General features: G+C 34.1%; 1 protein-coding gene and 2 pseudogenes across 1 annotated transcript; all 3 read left to right on the forward strand.

Moving 5' to 3' along the window:
• Positions 1-1,996: 1,996 nt before the first annotated feature.
• Positions 1,997-11,435, forward strand: LOC116405255 (annotated as a pseudogene).
• Positions 6,470-9,190, forward strand: LOC116404949 (annotated as a pseudogene).
• A 3,465-nt stretch (positions 11,436-14,900) lies between the features above and the next one.
• Positions 14,901-17,714, forward strand: LOC101220745 (protein SENSITIVE TO PROTON RHIZOTOXICITY 1). Its single transcript, XM_004139657.3, has 2 exons — positions 14,901-15,055; positions 15,932-17,714. Exon 2 carries the CDS (start codon positions 15,981-15,983, stop codon positions 17,517-17,519), a length of 1,539 nt encoding a protein of 512 aa, XP_004139705.1. The 5' UTR covers positions 14,901-15,055; positions 15,932-15,980; the 3' UTR covers positions 17,520-17,714.
• Positions 17,715-19,253: the final 1,539 nt, after the last annotated feature.

The following is a 19,253-nucleotide window of genomic DNA, read 5'->3' on the forward strand; positions in this document are numbered from 1 at the left end:
TTGGGGCTATTTCGGGCCTACTTTTGCTCGAGATCATACTACATTTCCTTATGTTCTTTAGCTCGGGGCTATATCTCAGGCCAACTTTGGCCCGAAATCGTACTACATTACTTTATCTTCTTTAGCTCGGGGCTTCGGCCTGAGATAACCACGAGCTAAAGAACATATGCGTAATGTAGTATGATCCTGGGTCAAAGTTGTCCCGAGCTAAAGAACGTAGACTAATTAGTATGATCTTGGTCTAAGGTTGCCAGAGATGTCTTTGAGGGAGATCGAGAAATTTTCTTCAAAGAGTTATTTAAATTTGGGAAGATATTTTGGGGTCGATCTCGGTCGAGATCGAATATGAGAAAACAAAATTAATGGTGGTCTAGAGTTACACCCGGTTGAGAGAGCGGAACAGTGTGTGGCAGGGAGTAAAATAACCCTAATCCCCCTTTTGCTTGATCCATGCCCCAAACGTGGAGTGAGCTAAAATAGTCCATTCTACTCCCCTCAAGTCCACCCCAAACACACCCTAAGAGATACGAGATACACAAGATTATAAATTATTGGTTTAACGTATGAGATGAGACTACAACTTTTTGATTAAGGTTGAACGTTAATGAACAAATTAAGAGACACTAAAGATTAGAGAAATTTGAATTATGGGTGAAAATTGGAGTTCAAGATTTGGATTAAGGTTGGATCGGTCGTTGATGTTCGATTGAAGAGTTCGAAAAATAAACAAATTAAGAGACACTGAAGATTAGAGAAATTTGATTTGAGGTTGGAGATACTTCAAGACTTGGATTAAAGTTGAAGGTCGAAGAGTTCGAAAAATAAACAAATTAAGAGACCATGAAGATTAGAGAAATTTGATTTGAGGTTGGAGATACTTCAAGATTTGGATTAAGGTTGAAGGTCGAAGAGTATAAAATTGGTTGATGAGTTCGAAAATTGAACAAATTACGAGTCACTTCAAATAATTTGGTTTAAGGTTGGAGATTGGATTTCAACATTTGAATTCAAGGGACCTAAACAATATTTGGATTACACCAAAGTACAAAATTGGTTGAAGAGCTCATAAATTGGAAAAATTATGGGGGCGTTTGGGGCGAGAAGAGTGGAGTATTTAAGCCCACTCCACGTTTGGGGCATGAATTAAGCAAAAGGGGGATTAGTGCTATTTTACCCCCTTATTTTGTGTTCCATTCCTTGCCGCACACTGTCTCATTCCTTCGATCGAGTGAATCTTAGGACAACTGAAAATTTTGTTTTTCTTGTGGTCGAACTCGGGCGAGATCGAGCTCAAGATTCTTTCCAAAATTATAAAACTATTTAACGGAAATTTCTTGGTCTCTCTTGGGCTTATTTCGGGCCTACTTTTGCTCGAGATCATACTACATTTTCTTATGTTCTTTAGCTCGGGGCTATATCTCAGGCCAACTTTGACCCGAAATCATACTACATTACTTTATCTTCTTTAGCTCGGGGCTTCGGCCTGAGATTGCCTGGAGCTAAATAACATATGCATAATGTAGTATGATCCTGGGTTAAAGTTGTCCCGAGCTAAAGAACATTGACATTATGTAGTATGATCTCGGTCTAAGGTTGCCAAAGATGTCTTTGAGGGAGATCGAGAAATTTTCTTCAAAGAGTTATTTAAATTTGGGAAGAGATCTTAGGGTCGATCTCGGTCGAGATTGACTATGAGAAAACAAAATTAATGGTGGTCTCGAGTTGCACCCGGTTGAGAGAGTGGAGGAACATTGTGTGGCAAAGAGTAAAATAACCCTAATCCCCCTTTTGCTTGATCCATGCCCCAAACGTGGAGTGAGCTAAAATAGTCCATTCTACTCCCCTCAAGTCCACCCCAAACACGCCCTAAGAGATACGAGATACACAAGATTATAAATTATTGGTTTAACGTATGAGATGAGACTACAACTTTTTGATTAAGGTTGAACGTTAATGAACAAATTAAGAGACACTAAAGATTAGAGAAATTTGAATTATGGGTGAAAATTGGAGTTCAAGATTTGGATTAAGGTTGGAGGTTGAAGAATATAAATTTGGTTGAAGAGTTTGGAAATGAACTAATTAAGAGCGAGAAGTTGATAAATTGAAAAAATATTAATAATACAAGAATAAAGATTGGTTTAAAGTATGAGATCGGACTACAAGTTTTTAATGGAAGACACCAAGTTGTAGTTTGCATTAAATTCTAGTGAAGCTAAGGAATGGGAGAGTAAGGCTCATGGACGATATGTTGAAAGAGAAAAATTACAAATTAGTTGTTGAAAGTTATCTATTTTAGGATGAAGATAAGAAAGGAGAAGAGAATTTTGGATTAAAGTATGTGATTGGATTTCAACTTTTTTTTTTATTAAGGTTGGACGTTTGAAGAGTTCAAGAAAAGAACAAATTAAGAGACTAAATATTAGAGAAATTTGATTTAAAGATGGAAATTGGACTTCAAGATTTGGATTAAGGTTTAAGGTTGAAGAGTTTGGAAATGAATAAATTAAGAGTCACTTGAGATAAGTTGGTTTGAGGTTGAGGTGTACAAAATTGTTTGAAGAGTTGATAAGTTGAAAAAATATTAATAGTACAAGAATAGAGAATGGTTTAAAGTACGAGATGAGACTACATGTTTTTTTTTTGAAATGAACAAATTAAGAGTGACCGAAGATAACTCGATCTAAGATTGAATAGTTCAAAATTGGTTGTAGATATGAGAAATTGGAAAAAATTTAAAGTACAAGAATAGAGATTGGTTTAAAGTATGAGATGGGACTATAGGTTTCTTACGGAAGTCCTCAAGTTGTTCTTTGCATTGGATTTTAGATTATTGGTAGTGAAGCTAAGAAATGGGAGAGTGAAGGTACTTATGTGTAGGGGAGATGCTAGTAGGACCAGCAAAGGCTTTTTTTATGGATGATATATCAACAGGCTTAGACAGTTCTACCACATTTCAGATATGGAAGTTCATGAGGCAAATGGTTCATATATTGGATGTAACAATGGTCATTTCTCTTCTACAACCAGCTCCTGAAACTTTTAATCTATTTGATGATATCATTCTTCTTTCCGAAGGTCAAATCGTGTACCAAGGTCCAAGAGAAAAAATCCTTGACTTCTTCAAATTTATGGGGTTTCGATGCCCAGAAAGGAAAGGAGTGGAAAGGAGTTGCTGATTTCTTACAAGAAGTGACATCAAAGGAGGACCAAGAACAATACTGGTTCAAAAAAAACAAACCATATAGATTCATTTCTGTTTCCAAGTTTTGTCGCATTTAAATCTTTTACTATTGATCAACAACTTACCTTTGATCTCCAGGTTCCTTATGACAAATCTAAAGCTCACTCAGCTGCATTAGTCAAAGAGAAATATGGTTTATCAAACTGGGAGCTATTCAGGGCATGCTATTCAAGAGAAGTACTGATAATGAAACGACATTCATTTGTCTATGTTTTTAAAACGGTCCAGATCACCATCATGTCCGTTATTGCTATGACTGTGTTTTTTAGGACTGAAATGAAAGTGGGCACTGTCATTGGTGGAAGCAAGTTCCTTGGAGCCTTGTTTTTCAGTCTCATAAATGTCATGTTTAATGGAATAGCAGAATTGGCCCTCACTATTTCCTTGTTTCCAGTGTTCTTTAGACAGAGGGATTTCTTGTTCTATCCTGCTTGGGCATTCAGTTTGCCTATGTTTATCCTCAGAATTCCTCTCTTTCATAGAATCAACAATATGGACTCTTCTAACTTATTACACGATCGGGTTTGCTCCTTCTCTTAGTAGGTATATATATTTCCTTTCCTTCTTTTTCATTTGTTAACAAAAACAAGCTTTACTTAATTACCTGTCTATTCATACTCTAGGTTCTTCAAGCAATTTTTGGCCTTCTTTGCCACTCATCAAACAGCTCTATCTCTATTTCGACTCGTGGCTGCAATTGGAAGAACGCTAGTTGTATGTGACAAGTACTTTGGGAACCTTTGTTCTTTTAATAGTTTTATTGCTTGGAGGTTTCCTTATTGACAGAGGTAAGTGATTGTTCTCCCTTTCCTTATCGTTGGAATGTCTTGCATCTGAAATCTGACGCATGGAACAACCAAGTATAGAGTCTTGCTTTTAAATTTGTATTTTCTAATTTTACATTATTTATAATTGTGACCTTAGAGTCTAAAGAAATGCACTATAAAACTCTTTACCCTTGAGTGATGCATTTGATAATTGATATGTATTTTGGATTTTCTCTCTGATAAAATTGTCCTCTCCCTTTGTTCGTAGATATAACACATAGATGTGTGCCAACGCTCTATTGTTTTTTTTTTCTTTTCTTTATTTGTTGATTCCATAACACAAATTTTAACTCTTGGGCATGTTACTTTAGTAGATTCCAGTATTTTTGTTTGCCAACTTTTGGTTTTCCTTTTGTGCACATTAGATAATGTTGAGCGATGGATGATTTGGGGCTTTTATTTGTCTCCCATAATGTATGGACAAAACGCCATTGTCATCAATGAGTTCCTAGATGATAGATGGAGCAAGGTAAATCTCAACTCAACAATGATTTGGATAAATTGAAAACTAATATTAAATTTAGTCATTTGTTATTTTTTTTCATTATAAAAGCATATTTTTCTAATGCAGAAAAATACAGATAGTAGAATTAATGAACCTACAGTTGGGAAAGTGCTTGCTAGTAGGGTTTCTTTAAGGAAGAACGTTGGTACTGGATTTGCGTTGCAGCACTTTTTGGCTTTAACCTTCTTTTCAACGTTCTATTTACAATAGCTTTGACTTACTTGAATCGTAAGTCATCTCAACCCTACATTTATTCAAGAATATAAATTGAATTGACCATTTAAGTAATGATGATTATTGTCATTATCATTGTCGTAACTGTACTGAACCTTTTGAAGCTATTTTCAGCACTTGCTGATGCAAAGGCTCTCATTACCACGGATGAAGACAAGAAGAAAAGAAAAAATAATACGGTCAATGCACAAGGTTTAAGTTTCGTAAGGAAGAATTTGCTTAATCCAAATTCTTTTGGATTTCTAGTAATCTTTCATTTAATTAGAGCTTTGATATTTATTAGAGAAAAATCAAGAGTTCAAGAGAATGAACAAATCAAGTGACTAAATACTAGAGAAATTTGATTTAAGGATGGAAATTGTTCTTCAAGATTTGGTTTAAGGTTTGAGGTTGAAGAGTTTGGAAATGAACAAATTAAGAATCACTTAAGATAACTCGATCTAAGGTTGAAAAGTTCAAAATTGGTTGAAGATATGTGAAATTGGAAAAAATTTAGAGTACAAGAATGGAGATTGGTTTAAAGTATGAGATGGGACTACAAGTTTTTAATGGAAGACACCAAGTCGTACTTTGCATTCAATTGTAGTGAAGCTAAGGAATGGGAGAGTAAGGCTCATGGACGATATATTGAAAGAGAAAAATTACAAATTAGTTGTTGAAAGTTATCTATTTTAGGATGAAGATTAGAAAGGAGAATAGAATTTTGGATTGAAGTATGTGATTGGATTTCAACTTTTTTATGAAGGTTGGACGTTTGAAGAGTTCAAGAAATGAACGAATTAAGAGACTAAATACTAGAGAAATATTATTTAAGGGTGGAGATTGGACTTCAAGATTTGGAGTAAGGTTTGAGGTTGAAGAGTTTGAAAATGAACAAATTAGGAGTCAGTTGAGATAACTCGATCTGAGATTGTGGAAAGTTCAAAATTGGTTGAAGATATGAGAAATTGGAAAAAATTTAGAGTACAAGAATAGAAATTGGTTTAAAGTTTGAGATGAGACAACGAGTTTTTAATTAAAGAAACCAATTCATTCTTTACATTAAATTGTAGATAATATGATGTGAAGCTAAGAAATGGAAGAGTAAGGTTATGGACGATATATTGAAAGAGAAAATTTACAAATTAGTTGTTGAACATTATCTATTTTAGGATGAAGATAAGAGAGGAGAAGAGAATTTTGCATTAAAGTATGTGATTGGAATTCAACTTTTTTTATTAAGGTTGGAGGTTGAAGAGTTCGAAAATGAACAAATTAAGAGCTAAAGATTAGATGATTTAAGGATGAAGATTGAACTTCAAGATTTGGATTAAGGTTTGAGGTTGAAGAGTTTGGAAATGAATAAATTAAGAGTCACTTGATGATATAAGTTGGTTTGAGGTTGAAGTGTACAAAATTGTTTGAAGAGTTGGTAAATATGATGTGAAGCTAAGAAATGGGAGAGTAAGGTTCTTGACGATATATTGAAAGAGAAAATTTACAAATTAGTTGTTGAACATTATCTATTTCAGGATGAAGATAAGAGAGGAGAAGAGAATTTTGGATTAAAGTATGTGATTGGAATTCAACTTTTTTGATTAAGTTGTTGGACGTTGAAGAGTTCGAAAATGAACAAATTAATAGCTAAAGATTAGATGATTTAAGGATGAAGATTGAACTTCAAGATTTGGATTAAGGTTTGAGGTTGAAGAGTTTGGAAATGAATAAATTAAGAGTCACTTGATGATATAAGTTGGTTTGAGGTTGAAGTGTACAAAATTGTTTGAAGAGTTGGTAAATATGATGTGAAGCTAAGAAATGGGAGAGTAAGGTTCTTGACGATATATTGAAAGAGAAAATTTACAAATTAGTTGTTGAACATTATCTATTTCAGGATGAAGATAAGAGAGGAGAAGAGAATTTTGGATTAAAGTATGTGATTGGAATTCAACTTTTTTTATTAAGGTTGGACGTTGAAGAGTTCGAAAATGAACAAATTAATAGCTAAAGATTAGATGATTTAAGGATGAAGATTGAACTTAAAGATTTGGATTAAGGTTTGAGGTTGAAGAGTTTGGAAATGAATAAATTAAGAGTCACTTGATGATATAAGTTGGTTTGAGGTTGAAGTGTACAAAATTGTTTGAAGAGTTGGTAAATATGATGTGAAGCTAGGAAATGGGAGAGTAAGGTTCTTGACGATATATTGAAAGAGAAAATTTACAAATTAGTTGTTGAACATTATCTATTTCAGGATGAAGATAAGAGAGGAGAAGAGAATTTTGGATTAAAGTATGAGATTGGAATTCAACTTTTTTTATTAAGGTTGGACGTTGAAGAGTTCGAAAATGAACAAATTAAGAGCTAAAGATTAGATGATTTAAGGATGAAGATTGAACTTCAAGATTTGGATTAAGGTTTGAGGTTGAAGAGTTTGGAAATGAATAAATTAATAGTCACTTGATGATATAAGTTGGTTTGAGGTTGAAGAATATAAATTTGGTTGAAGAGTTTGGAAATGAACAAATTAAGAGTAACGTAAGATAACTCGGTTTAAGGTTGAAGAGAACAAAGTTGGTTGAAAAGTTGGTAAATTCGAAAAATATTACGACTGCAAGAATATCAACAGGACTGAACAGTTCTACTAGTTTTCAGGTATGCAATTTCATGAGGCAGATGGTTCATATGATGGACCTGACGATGGTCATTTCTCTACCACAACCAACTCTAGAGACCTATGATTTATTTGATGATCTTATTCTACTTTCAGATGGCCAAATCGTTTACCATTGTCCAAGAGCAAAGGTCCTTGAATTCTTTGAATTTATGGGCTTCAAATGCCCAGAAAGGAAAGGAGTTGCTGATTTCTTACTGGAAGTGACATCAAAAAAGGACCAAGAATAATATTGGTATAGAAAGAACCAACCATATAGATTCATTTCTGTTCCTGATTTTCTGCGTGGATTCAACTCTTTTTCCATTGGCCAACACCTTGCCTCTGATCTTGAAATACCTTATGACAAATCTAGAATCCACCCAGCTGCTTTGGTCAAAGAGAAATATGCTTTGTCAAATTGGGAGCTCTTCAAGGCATGCTTTTCAAGGGAGATGTTGCTGATGAAGAGAAATGCTTTTATCTATGTGTTCAAGACTATCCAAATTACTATCATGGCCATTATTAGTATGACCGTGTTTTTTAGGACTGAAATGAAAGTGGGCAATGTGATTGATGGAAGCAAGTTCCTTGGAGCCTTGTTTTTCAGCCTCATGAATGTCATGCTCAATGGAATGGCAAAATTAGGTTTCACTACTAACAGTCTTTCAACTTTCTATAAGCATAGGGATTTTTTGTTTTATCCAGCCTGGGAATTCAGTTTACCTTTCTATGTTCTTAGAACTCCTCTCTCTCTCATAGAATCGGGGATATGGGTTCTTCTTACTTATTACACAATTGGGTTTGCTCCTACTCCTAGTAGGTATGTATTTTCTATCTTTCTCTTTTTCATTGATCAAGAAAGTACACTTTATGTACTCAATTCTTTATTGATTCTCTAGATTCTTCAAGCAGTTTTTGGCACTCTTTTCGTCACATCAAACGGGTTTATCATTCTTTCGACTTGTGGCTGCAATTGGAAGAACACAAGTTATAGCAACCGCTTTGGGTACCCTTTCTCTATCAGTAATGATCTTATTTGGAGGTTTCGTTATTGACAAAAGTAAGTGGTTTTTCCCTCTCTCGTTTTGGCTAAATTTAAACCCTATAACATACTGACTAGAGGAAAATGTTTTATTTGCGGGATTTTGATTTTTTCTTTTCATACACATAGATAACGCTAAGTCATGGATGGTTTGGGGATTCTATATTTCTCCCATGATGTATGGACAAAATGCAATTGTCATTAATGAGTTTCTTGACGAAAGATGGAGCAAGGTAAACTCTTAGTTGGATCTATGTTTGTGAAGATTCATTTGGGAAAAGATATTTAATGGAACTATATGCTCGTTTTCTATCATAACAACTCAAAATGTTCTTGCCTAATGCAGGAAAGCACTAGCCATGAAATTAATGAACTTACAGTTGGGAAAGTGCTCATTGCTAGTAGGGGTTTTTATAAGGAAGAATATTGGTACTGGATTTGTATTGCAGCACTTTTCGGCTATACTCTCCTCTTTAACATTCTATTTACAAATAGCTCTAACTTACTTGAATCGTAAGCAATCTCATCCTTTGATATGCTCAAGAATTTAAGTTAAATTATCAATTTGAATATATTCTTATTAGTATTGTATTTATCTTTTGAATCTATTTTCAGCATTGACTCATTCAAGAACTGCAATTAGCATGGATGAAGACGACAAGCAAGGGAAAAACAGTGGATCCACTACACAACATAAATTAGCAGGTTTGAGTTTTGAAGAAAAAAACTACACAAACAAGTTACATGAGCATTTTAGTAATATTTCAATAGTTAGAGGTCTGATCTTCGGAAAACAATTGAAGGCATTGACAATGGAGTCACCAAATCTTCAGAAATAGTAGATGATTCAGATCTTAAGGAAAGAAGAACGGTTTTGCCTTTCCAACCCCTTCATGGATGAACCAACTTCTGGTTTGGATGCTAGATCTGCTGCTATTGTTATGCGTACTGTCAGAAACACTGTTGATACAGGAAGAACTGTTGTATGCACGATTCATCAGCCAAGCATAGACATTTTTGAAGCTTTTGATGAGGTATTATATTATTCAGTGTCTATGTGATCTTGTTTAGTTCTTGGTAAGCCATTTTAAATCCTCCAAAACTTAAATTTTCATTTAATCGTGTTTACTTTTATATTTGCTTAATGTAGTTACTGCTTATGGAACGTGGTGGGCAAATAATTTATGCTGGACCGCTTGGTCGGCAATCTTGCAAGCTTATCGAATATCTTGAAGTGAGTATATTTGTTTTTGGTATTATAAGCCTTCTGTTTATTTTGCACCAAATATTCAATTTGGATGCCGTTTGTGGATGATTAAAAATCACAGGCTATTCCTGGGATTCCAAAGATTGAAGATGGCCAAAATCCTGCCACATGGATGCTTGAGGTTACTGCCCCACCAATGGAGGCTCAACTGGATATCAATTTTGCTGAAATTTTCGCTAAATTTCCACCGTATCGGTACGTATGACTGTTCTTTTAAGCTCTAGAGTGTATTTGATTTTCAGCATTTTTCTTAACTTCACGGTTCCTCTTTTCTCAGGAGGAACCAAGAACTTATAATGCAACTTTGTACTCCAACTCAAGGCTCCGAGGACTTACACTTCTCAAATGAATACTCACGATCATATCTCTCTCAATGCAAATCTTGTTTTTGGAAACAATGTCACTCTTACCGGCGAAACACTCAATACAATGCCATCCGATTCCTCGTGACCATATTTGTTAGTTTCTTATTTGGTCTAGTTTTCTGGAACACGGGACAAAATTTGTAAGGCTTCGCTGGCCATTATAAGTTTATTGTTTGTGCTTGTTTTTACATTCCATATTTTGATATTGTGTTTTCTTTCATGTTTAACAGTGCCAAGGAACAAGATGTGTTGAATATTATGGGAGTTATATATGCAACTGCCCTTTTCCTTGGAATTTTCAATTCTGCGACTGTGATCTGTGTGGTTGATACTGAAAGAGTGGTTTTCTATAGAGAAAGAGTTGCAGGGATGTATACTACCTTGTCTTATGCATTTGCTAAGGTACCTTGCCTTGACCTAACACATGATCGATTATACGGATTTGGTAGGAAATAATAAGTTGCTATTTTGATATCATGTTAATTAGTTTTATTTTTTGGGTTCAACAGTGTGGGAAGGTACATTGAACTTCTAGGACAAATGTTGTGTATAATATCTTAACAAGTTGAATCAACTGGATGTATTTGTTAGCTATACATACCTAGAAAAAGAGAACTAAAGATTAATCCTATTGTTCCTGCAGGTGGCAATTGAAACTATTTATATTTCAGTTCAGGCTTTAACTTACTGTCTCCCCCTTTATAGCATGCTTGGATTTGAGTGGAAAGTGGGAAAGTTTCTTCTGTTCTACTACTTCTATCTAATGTGCTTCATATACCTCACGTTGTATGGAATGATGGCTGTAGCACTGACTCCAAACCACCACATTGCATTCATTTTTGTATTCTTCTTCTTTGCCCTCTGGAACTTGTTTACTGGCCTTTTCATCCCTCAACCGGTACATGGACATCGGAATTTGATATCCAGATTTTTTAGTTCAACGTATACCAACTTAAATCAACTGTGTTTTTTTGCAGATAATTCCCATCTGGTGGAGATGGTGTTACTGGGCATCTCCCGTGGCTTGGACCATGTATGGCCTTGTGGCTTCTCTAGTTGGGGATAGAGACGTTGACATTGAGATTCCTGGATTTGGAAATATAGGATTACAGATGTTGCTTAAGGAACGGTTCGGGTACCATCACGACTTCATTCCAGTCGTCGTTGCAGCACATGGCTTCTGGGTTTTGATCTTCTTCGTTGTGTTTGTTTGTGGGATCAAGTTCCTTAACTTTAAGAAGAAATAGGCATCTTATATTGGGCAGTGTTTATGTATGTTTGTTCCTATATTTGTTTATATATGATTTTTTCCTATATATGTTTATATATGCTTTTTTTTCTTTACTATAAAATTGATTTGCGCTAATAGCAATAGGTAATAAATTGAAGTGGAGGAAGTAAAATCTTAACTTATGTTAATTAATTAGTTAAAATGCCACTTTTCACCCTTTTCGAAAGAAATGGTTGAATACTAAAATCACTAAACTCATTTTATCAATCTGGGCGATTTGCATAATTTTGGTTTATTCACTTGAATTTATGATTGCTTTTCGTTGGTTCAATTCTTCACAAAATCGTTTTTCAGTTGCTTTTTTTTAATCAAATCATCAATCATGTTTAGTAAAATGAAAAGTAATAATAATAAACTCAGCTCAACTTGCTTTTAATTCAAGTGTAAACAAAGACAGTTATAACCGTTTCGTAAATATTTCTAAGTCTAAATCTTCGTTGTTTAAATTGTAATAGTGGGTGAAAAAGTGTTAAAAATGATATATAAATTTAGACATGGAGTGAGCAAATGATGAAGATTCTTTTTCTTTACATGTGATTAGAGAACATACAAGTAGCGATAGTTGAATTAAGTTAAAAATTATTACCAATTTAAAAGTACATTATACTTCACTATTATATAAATGAAAAGAAATGAACTAAATCATTGATATCCAATATTGTAATTTTTTATTCATAATGAAAATTGATGTAATTCTAACAATAGTAATCGATCACATTTGCAATTATGAATGTTAAGAAATTTTCATATACATTAAGATTGATAGGAAATTACCAAAAATAAGCCAAAAATGGAGGAATAAAAGATTAAGCCAAGAATGGAGGAATAAAAGATTTATGAGATTGATTTTTAAAAAGTTGATTTCTAGGACAAATTATGTGTGAATTGTTAAATTACCCTTAATTCATTTTACCTTCCATTCCTTCTCCTCAACGCAGAAACAAAACGCAAAAAAAAGAAAAAAGAAAAAAACACACACACATTCGCTTTCTTCTCCTTCTACTTCGGTGCATATCATCGCTTCTCGGATGTCGTTCGTCGTTCCTCCGGTGTGAACTAAAAGATCTGAACAAAGAGCCAAAGCTACACTTGTTACTTCTCTAAGGAAAAAACTAAACCCCTAATCTTCTTCCTCCAAACTTTCCTCTGATTTTCGACTCAAATATTCAGCAATTTGGTGGGTAACTATTCTTTGTTTATTTCTGTTTTTCTTCCTTTTTAATACGTGAATTAGGGTTGAATCAAAAGACCGCTTACTGAGTCGAATCTTTGATGATGGCACACAGAGATCACGGTGAATTAGTACATGATAGAAAAACATGTTTAAGATTTTGCCGAAATTTTAAATAGAGACCTAGGTAAGGATGGATTAGCTTAGGTGAAATTTTGTGATCATTTTATGATCGGTATAATGGTTACAATTTTACTTGTTTCCAATTCAGTCTCCTATTTTTTGAACTGAGTAAGAGGGAGTGGATGAATATTCAATGGTAGCATTAGAAATGTATTTGTTTCGAAAGCCCATATGATTTTTTTCCTTTTGGGTAGATTCTGTTTTGCAATCTGAACGGACTTTATATATAGGGTTGGTGCTTCTTTGTGATTTCTTTTTTTTCAGTTGCTGCTAAGATAATTTTGGTGGAAGAAAAGAGACGGATCAATGCCAAAGCGTTTGAAGAGTAAATATCAATCTACTTCTCATTAGGTTTTGAAGGAAAAAGAAAAGAATTGTGTTAATGACCTTCAAGGGATATTCACTAATCTTCAAAATGCAAGGAAGGAGAGTCGTACTACTGACATTGCTGTCTTGGAGGAGCGAGTCCTTCAGATGCTTAGGGAGTGGAATACTGAGCTTAATGAACCTTCACCTGCATCTTCATTTGTCGCAAAAAAAAAAAATTCAACTTTCTTTCCTCTTTGCCAAGGATGTTTTTCTCTTCCATCACTTTTGTGTAATCTAAATACCTATGAACATTCAATTAGTAGGGTAGTCTTGGATCATTCTCACATGTCTCTCTTGCAATGTTGGGTGACTTTTGAATTTCCTAATATGATAAAGTTTCTTCTCTTTTGTAAAGTTAATTTGCTTTGCAGGACATAATGGCTTTCTCTGTTTACTATCTGAAAAGAGTTGTCTTTATAAATAATCATGTGAATGAGATAAGTTGATTTAGTGGAAACATGGCGAAGGGAAGTCATGAGAATGTTGCTCCCTACCCTATGTTATGCTAGTGAAAATTTAAATCTTTTTGTACAAAAAAATGTTTTTTTTTTTTGCAGGAAGAATATGTGAGTGGAGATGAAGTTGCAATGTGAGCACAAGTATCATGTAGCATGTATTCAACAATGGTTGAGGTTGCAAGAAGAATAAGTATATGACTAATTTAGTCTTCGACATTTAAAGTTTGACAGCTACAAAATGTTTATGATATTGCGAGATACAAAAAACAATAGTTAAAAATCACCCTAAATCAATTCATTTCAGATTAAACATTTGAATTTAAGAATATGCGAGATAAAATAATAATAATAACAACTTGCTAACATCCTTTGAAACATCTCTAAATCAACTTGAAACGATTAAAAATTATATTTGATTTATACATTTAAGATGCAAATATATATACATATAACACAACACGATTCAGATTAAAAAATAAAAATAAAACAAACCACAGTGCGTGAGATGTTCGTCGGAGTAGAGGATAAACGACACCGAAGTAAAGCGGAAAGTTGACAAACTTTTGAGAGAGGAGAACTCAAATATCTGTTCGCTAACCCGACGAATATTCTTCTCCTCTCTAAAAAGTTTGTCAACTTTCCGCTTTAGTTCGTTGTCAATCATCATCTACTCCGACGAATATCTCACGCACTATGGTTTGTTTTATTTTTATTTTTTAATCTGAATCGTATCGTGTTACATGTATATATATTTGCATATTAAATGTATAAATCAAATATAATTTTTAATTGTTTCAAGTTGATTTAGGGTTGTCTTAGAGATGTTTCAAAAGATGTTAGCAAGTTATTGTTATTATTATTTTATCTCGCAAACATCTCGCATGTTTTTAAATTTAAATGTTTAATTTGAAATGAATTGATTTAGGATGACTTTTAACGTTTGAATTTCATTTCATTTCAGATTAAACATTTGAATTTAAGAACCTGCGAGATGTTTGTGAGATAAACGACATCGGAGTAAAGCTGTGAAGTAAAATTAAATAAGGGTATTTTTGTCATTTCATCTCAAATTTGTCCTAAATCTCAACTTTTTTATAATCAATCCTAAAACTCTTTTTCTACCCAATTTTTGGCCTATTTTTTGCAATTTCCCAATAAGAATCATCCAACTTGTATGGGTCCCACTCCACTCTCTTTCCTGTCTTCTTCCTCTGATCCTCTGTTCTCATTCAATCCACGGCTCTGATTTCTTCAATCCCTTTTGACGGTTCTGATTCATGGGGTTGACCCATCTTCCAAACCCCACCTCAGCCATTCCCTTTTCGAACCTCAGACTCGAGAAAGTCTTCACAGACTGCTCCTCTTCCTCTTTAGTTACAAACCCACTTCATTCTTTCTCTCTCTCTCTCTCTCTCTCTCTCTCTCTAGGATTTGGAGCAGCCATCGTAGAAGTGATTGAAATCGGTAAATTTCTTTCCAAATCGGCCTTCTCTGGATTGAGTTTTTCTTGCTTTTGTTTATTGGTGTTTGTTTCTTTTTCTTTTCTTTTTTTTTCCTTTTTGTTCTCTGTTAATTGGGTTGGATTCTGTTTGCTGCAATTTTGGGATTTGTGGCTATGATTGGAAGATGGGTTTGATTGTTTTTTGATGTTAATCTGGAATTTGGGATTTGTTTTGTGGTTTAGATTTGATAAGTGGAGTATGTGTTGGATGTTCTGTTTGGGTGAAATCAATTGAATGAAATGGATTATTGAAGGACTTTGTAAGGATGATGACTCAACTTGGGAATTTTACTATGAGAACTTGACTTTCCTTTTGAATTCTTAATTCTTTTTTCCCTTTTTATCTTTTTGATCAATGAACATGAACTCTTTTGTGATCTAAATATACATGAACTCTTCTGTGATCTAAATATGCTTTTGTGGTTTGGAAATTTGATTTCAAGGGAATTAATTTTACCAAAACTGATTTATTTGTCTTTGTTTCTTTAGTTTTTTGGGTTGATCATGATTATGCTTTCGTTTTCTGCCTTTACAAATTAAGCTATCTGAACTATTTATTGCTTAGATTTGAGTTTTTTAAAATACCCTTTTGAAATTGCAGTCATTTTTTTATTATGTTTTTCTTTCCAAAGCTACTTTTCAAATTTCAATATTTGGTCAATATTTTAGAAGCAGTACTGAATTAAATTAGAAAAAACAAAGAACTTTTATTCTCTTTTGTAGATAAATCATCATTTTTAAAAACCGAAAACTGGTAAACAAAAAGCTTTATCAACTGGGATGAACCAAAATTTGCCTCATTTTACTAAATTTGAGAATTTGTTTGTAACTTGTTGCAGATCTAAATCAACCATTGTTGATCTTTGTAGTAGAGAAAAGGTTTTAGAGATGGAACCTGAAGATAGTTTGTGTAGTTCTGAAGTTTGGACAAAATCTTCTTCTTTTCCTAATGGTAATGTTCAGCAACCTCCACAAAAATGGCCAGATACTTCCATTTTAGACTATGCTATGGATCAACCTTTTCAAGAATTTCAAGAACAGACCGAATCGAAGGCCTCCCTAACCTGTAACCCGAATCAACAAATTGAAATCCTAGATAAAGATAGTAATCAGATGAATGCAGCACTTCTAGCCAGTAAAATTCAAGATTGGGACCCAAGGGCCATGCTAAATAATCTTTCTTTCCTTGAGCAGAAGATTCATCAGCTTCAGGAACTCGTGCATTTGATCGTTGGTCGAAGAGGCCAGGTCTTTGGGAGGCCAGATGAACTCGTAGTTCAGCAACAACAGCTGATAACTGCAGATCTAACTTCAATTATTGTTCAGTTAATCTCCACTGCGGGTAGTCTGCTTCCATCTGTAAAGCATAACTTGTCTGCTGCTGTTCCTCCAGTCGGGCAGCTGGAGCCGTTTGACAAGGTTATTTTCGCATCTGGACCCGGGACCAATGGTGGTGTTCAGTCACAACATGGTGATGGAACTAAACTCCCCGAGCTTCCAACCCAAGTGGACGGAAGTAGCAAGTGTGGGAAGGAACAGAACATGACTGTTGAAGAACACGAATCAAAGGACGAAGAAGATGCAGATGAACACGAGAACCTACCACCCGGTTCATATGAAATATTGCAGCTAGAAAAAGAAGAGATTCTAGCTCCTCACACCCACTTCTGTGCAATATGTGGAAAAGGGTTCAAGAGAGATGCAAATTTACGGATGCACATGAGGGGCCATGGTGATGAGTATAAAACCGCAGCTGCTCTTGCAAAGCCGAACAAAGAATTGGGTTCCGAGACCATGCTAATTAAGAGGTATTCCTGCCCCTTTACCGGCTGCAAGCGGAACAAGGATCACAAGAAGTTTCAACCTTTGAAAACTATTCTGTGTGTTAAAAACCATTACAAGAGAACTCACTGTGATAAAAGCTTCACTTGCAGCAAATGCAACTCTAAGAAATTCTCAGTAATTGCTGATCTCAAAACACATGAGAAGCATTGTGGGAAAGATAAGTGGCTTTGTTCTTGTGGGACTACTTTCTCAAGGAAAGACAAGCTCTTTGGACACATTGCTCTCTTCCAAGGCCACACTCCTGCAATTCCTCTCGACGAGTCGAAGGGAGCCACCGTGTCCTGTGATCGAGGAGAACGCTATGAAACAACGAATAAGCTTGGGAGTATAAATTTCAGTTTTGGGTCGATTGCTTCTGGAGGAAGCTCAGTTGAAACCATAGCAGATGCAAAAGGTGGTGTTGATGATCCTCTTAGTTATTTCTCACCTTTGAACTTCGATTCGTGTAATTTTGGTGGCTTTCATGAGTTTCCTCGACCGCCATTCGAGAACACAGACAATGCATTTTCGTTCCTTATCCCTGGATCTGGCAATTACACCCAAAAATCTGGTGCAGAATCAAGCTCTAATAACCTTGAATGAATGATGTTCCTTTTCTCAGTCCTCTTGGTTTTCTGTAAAATTGAAATATGATGTACTTTTGTAAGTTCTTCAGTTCCTAAATGAATTATTTTTATTAACTATCTGCGGCTGCATTATTTTCAACTTGCCATAATAAGAAAATCTTGTAAAAAATGTTCATTCTCATTCTAATTGTTATTGCTACTTCTTCTTCTTCTTCTTCTTCTTCTTCTTCTTCTTCTTCTTCTTCTTTTATATATATAGTTTTAATCTTTTAACTTCCATTTGAATTAATATTAATGATCATATAGTCGTTTCAAAATTGAACAATCAAGTCATAATTAATAGAAATGCTTATGTGAATTCTAAAAACTAAAATAATAATATTTAGGGACCATCCTCTGCATTCCTTCCTGTTCACTTATCCCCTCCAATTCCTTGCAAATATTCGAACGATTCTTAGAAATTCTCTTTTTTGTTTTAGCTCAAAGGTGTGGTGTAGGGATTTAAAATCCCGAATGAATAGGTTTCAAATTTGGCAGATCTTACTCTTATCAAATCCTTGATTTTTACCTTATATTATTTTGTAATTATAACTCTATAAAAGAGTTATCTCGGATGGATTAATCGTGCTAGCAAATGATATTTTAGTTTATTTATAGGAAATCAAGTATAATGAGTACGGTAGACAAATAACTAAAGAGATCATTGGTTTAAATCCTCCCACTCTCATTTGTACGGAAAAGAAAATTGATTACAATGAGTATTTAAAAGCGTGTAAAGAAAAATGAAGTCCAAACAAAGTAAATAGGAGTTCGTTTAGGCAATTGGATATTAAAAACGAATATTGATTATTTTGTATGGTGGAAGACGATCCACTGCCTTGAAAGGAAAATTTGATGTAACATCATTATAAATCATATATGTTGGTTACTCCCTAAAATTAACACATCTCAACTCAAGCGTGCACTCGCTGAAATAACAAATGAAATCAAAGAAAATCTTGCTTAAAGAAAATCGAAAGTTTGGAAAAAAAGGAGAAGAACCACACCACACCAAATGTTTTTTCTCAAATTTATAAGAAAAGAAAAACAATTACGTATTAAAAACGTAACATTATAACCATAAGACGATTATAATATCTGTAACCATCAAAACAATAACAATTATTATTATCATTATTGTCATTAATTTTCAATTGTAACATTAACGGGTAAATCATTACAATGACAGTCATTCCTATTAATCTTACATGATGGACTAGCATTCCAGTTAATACAATAATAAAACATTTTCTTTTATAAAAGAAATAAGTATAAAACATCAATATTTTTTTATTTAAATTGATGCATTCAGATATGACAACAATCTAATTAAAGAAAGTAAGTTAACCTTTTAAATGTTCAATAACTATGGTTGAGATCTCCATAACGCGTTTTACTTCTTCAATTTCCATCGATTCCACAATAAAAAAGTGTGTTATTTAAGGCCAACATAGAACTCGGGTCAACGTGAAATCTTTTTTTAAAAAATCTTAATTTTTTTTTATAATTCTTCAAATTATTAAAAGCGACCAAGCTTTCATGCAATCACGTTTATTGCTTTATTCCGTCTATCACAATAGACCACTCAAAAACTATGTTAAGAAAACTTCACATCTAGTCCATACCAGATCAACTTCATCAAGTCTGTCAAAGACAAACCATTAGAAAATTGAGCTATGAAGATATTACAGTTACCGTCCATCAAGTCTAT

This window comes from Cucumis sativus, chromosome 7, assembly GCF_000004075.3.
Source record: "Cucumis sativus cultivar 9930 chromosome 7, Cucumber_9930_V3, whole genome shotgun sequence".
Taxonomy (NCBI): Eukaryota; Viridiplantae; Streptophyta; class Magnoliopsida; order Cucurbitales; family Cucurbitaceae; genus Cucumis; species Cucumis sativus.